This window comes from Bactrocera latifrons, unplaced genomic scaffold (genome assembly GCF_001853355.1).
Source record: "Bactrocera latifrons isolate USDA-ARS-PBARC rearing strain unplaced genomic scaffold, ASM185335v1 scaffold_339, whole genome shotgun sequence".
Lineage (NCBI taxonomy): Eukaryota > Metazoa > Arthropoda > Insecta > Diptera > Tephritidae > Bactrocera > Bactrocera latifrons.
Genome location: NW_017536978.1, coordinates 289,346 through 291,675, shown reverse-complemented (window position 1 = coordinate 291,675; position 2,330 = coordinate 289,346). Strand labels below are relative to the sequence as shown.

General features: G+C 34.2%; 1 protein-coding gene across 1 annotated transcript in view; it reads left to right on the top strand.

Annotated features, from left to right (window-relative positions):
- The first annotated feature begins 295 nt into the window (after positions 1-295).
- LOC108971292 (glutamate receptor ionotropic, kainate 2-like) overlaps positions 296-2,330 on the top strand; it is a 265,096-nt gene continuing 263,061 nt past the window's right edge. The window contains exon 1 of the mRNA XM_018937256.1: positions 296-549. Coding sequence (XP_018792801.1) covers positions 328-549 — 222 coding nt within the window. The 5' untranslated portion in view covers positions 296-327. The remainder of the gene's footprint in view (positions 550-2,330) is intronic.

Here is a 2,330-nt window from a genome sequence, read left to right as displayed (position 1 = left end):
TGGCGCCACGTAGCGAAAAGAAGAAACGACTGGCGCGCTGTTGTTAACTCGGCTATAATCGCGTAAGCGGTGTCTACGCCAATTAAGAAGAAGAAGAATATTATACATAAACTTTGCGCAAATTCGGAATACCTAGTACTGTTAAAAATTATTTACGGTATTGTGATATTCCTTAATATAAAATTACGTCTACATACTACAGTATAACATTTATAACATTTTATATAATTGTATCGTGAAATTTACCTACAATTTTTAAAGGTGGCATAACAAAATTTCAAATTTCCTTAGGTTCCTACCAGCCAGCCTACACGACTTTTTTCCTTCATGAATCCATTGGCAATGGAAATTTGGTTGTATGTGCTTACCGCTTACATCCTTGTTTCACTTACTTTATTCGTGATGGCCCGATTTTCACCATATGAGTGGAACAATCCACATCCTTGCATGAAAGAATCCGATATAGTTGAAAATCAATTCTCCGTTTCAAACAGCTTTTGGTTTATAACGGGAACATTTCTTCGGCAAGGATCGGGCTTAAATCCAAAGGTAAGTTAAATAAATCTTTAAAGATCATTGAAGTAATTAGAGTTTGCTCTTTGTTTATTTTTAAATTTATGTGGTTTGCTTGCCTGAAGTTTTTTAATGATATACTTCACTTCTAAACTGTTATACATACACTTTAATATTCAGTTCCTTATTTTAATTGTTTAAAGTGTCAATAAACATGTTGATATAAACTAACAAGTAAGAAAGAGCTATGTTCGAGTGTAACCGAATATTTCATACTGTGGAATATTGTCAGGATAAATTGGAAATGGTATCCACATAACATATTCGGTAATTGAGGATTCGAATAGTTTTAGTCTGATTGTGACTACAGTTTGTCATAAGGTAAAACACATCAAAGGCACTGATTGGTTCCTTATTTGTATGCTGGAAAAAGAAAGAATCAGATCGAATTTAGAATTGTGTTACATTGGAAGTCGACGTGATTTTTCTTTGATTTCGTCCATTTACGCGCTGTACTCTTTTAAAATTTTTAGCATTTTGGTCTTCTCATCGTCCAAGCGACCGTAAAAAATATTGGGTGGTGTTCCACTGCTCGTAATATTTGCTCAAGCAATAGATTGAAACTCCGCTTAGTATCAATGTATTGATGGGCAGCGGCACTTTCCCAAATAAACCGCCGGACATTCCAGGTGAATGCCCTTAAATCATAGTTCGTATTAAGTTTGCTGTGATTAACATCAAACGTAGGATCTCTCATCCAAGGCTGTACTTTCTTTTTCATTGGCAATTGACTTTTAAGATGTAGGTCCCAAACCCAGCACTCAACCTCGCTAAGCGAGTCTTATATAGTTTTGTACAGATTTATATAGCGTTCCGTTGTTTCAAGGCCGACGCCCGCTCGCAGCCGCACCGCTGAAATTAGACTTCGGCTAACCCTTAAACTGAATATGTCGGAGAGACTCCGCTGAAACTTCCTCTCTTTTAGCCGTAACCCAGGCTCCACACAAGAGTTACTAATGTTTCCAGACTACGTTGGGAGGATCAATCGAATATTGGGCGCAGAACGAATTTTAGAATAAAAGACAAAATTTAATCCGCTTTATTAAATTCAAATTTCGCATTTATATGCAGCCTTAGCCTAATTCATTCTCTCAAATCCGAATCCTTTTGTTACCTTTGCGTAACCTTTTATAAATTAAAGGTAATTTCAAAAAACGTTTTAATTTGTTTTTCTGCTCTTAGTAACTTTAGTTCCAAAACACCATAACTTTTTCTGTATAATATGGTCATCTCCCAAATTTAACTAAAATATCTTCTAAATTCGGAATTGAAAACTTATTATCGATTGTGTTTCATTTAATTTCCTATAATCAACTATTACTTTCTATTTCTTTTACTGCCGCTACATGTTTTTTTAACTTCTACCCACAAAAGCGTTGAAAATAAGCGTTTTTGTAACATTTTTCATTGTGGCCAGATGGAACAAAGTAATTGAGCATTTAAATTAAATCACCCAACATTTATTACGATTGCAAATTATTATATGTGACCTGGTCTACGGAAAGGGGGCTTAGGTGTCAAAAATCAATTTTCACTTTTTAGTTGATTCGGATGGAAGATGAGATGCTTTTTCACGTGATAGAATCCAAAGATTCATAACTTGTTTGAAAGTTCCCTAAAAATGTAGAGAAAGAAGAGTAAAAATACGAAAAAATATAATTTTTTTGTAATTAACAAAATACATTGAATTATAAGCTATAAAGACATGATTATACACTAGAAAAACGTATTATGGGCCAAAAATAATAATGCTGAGT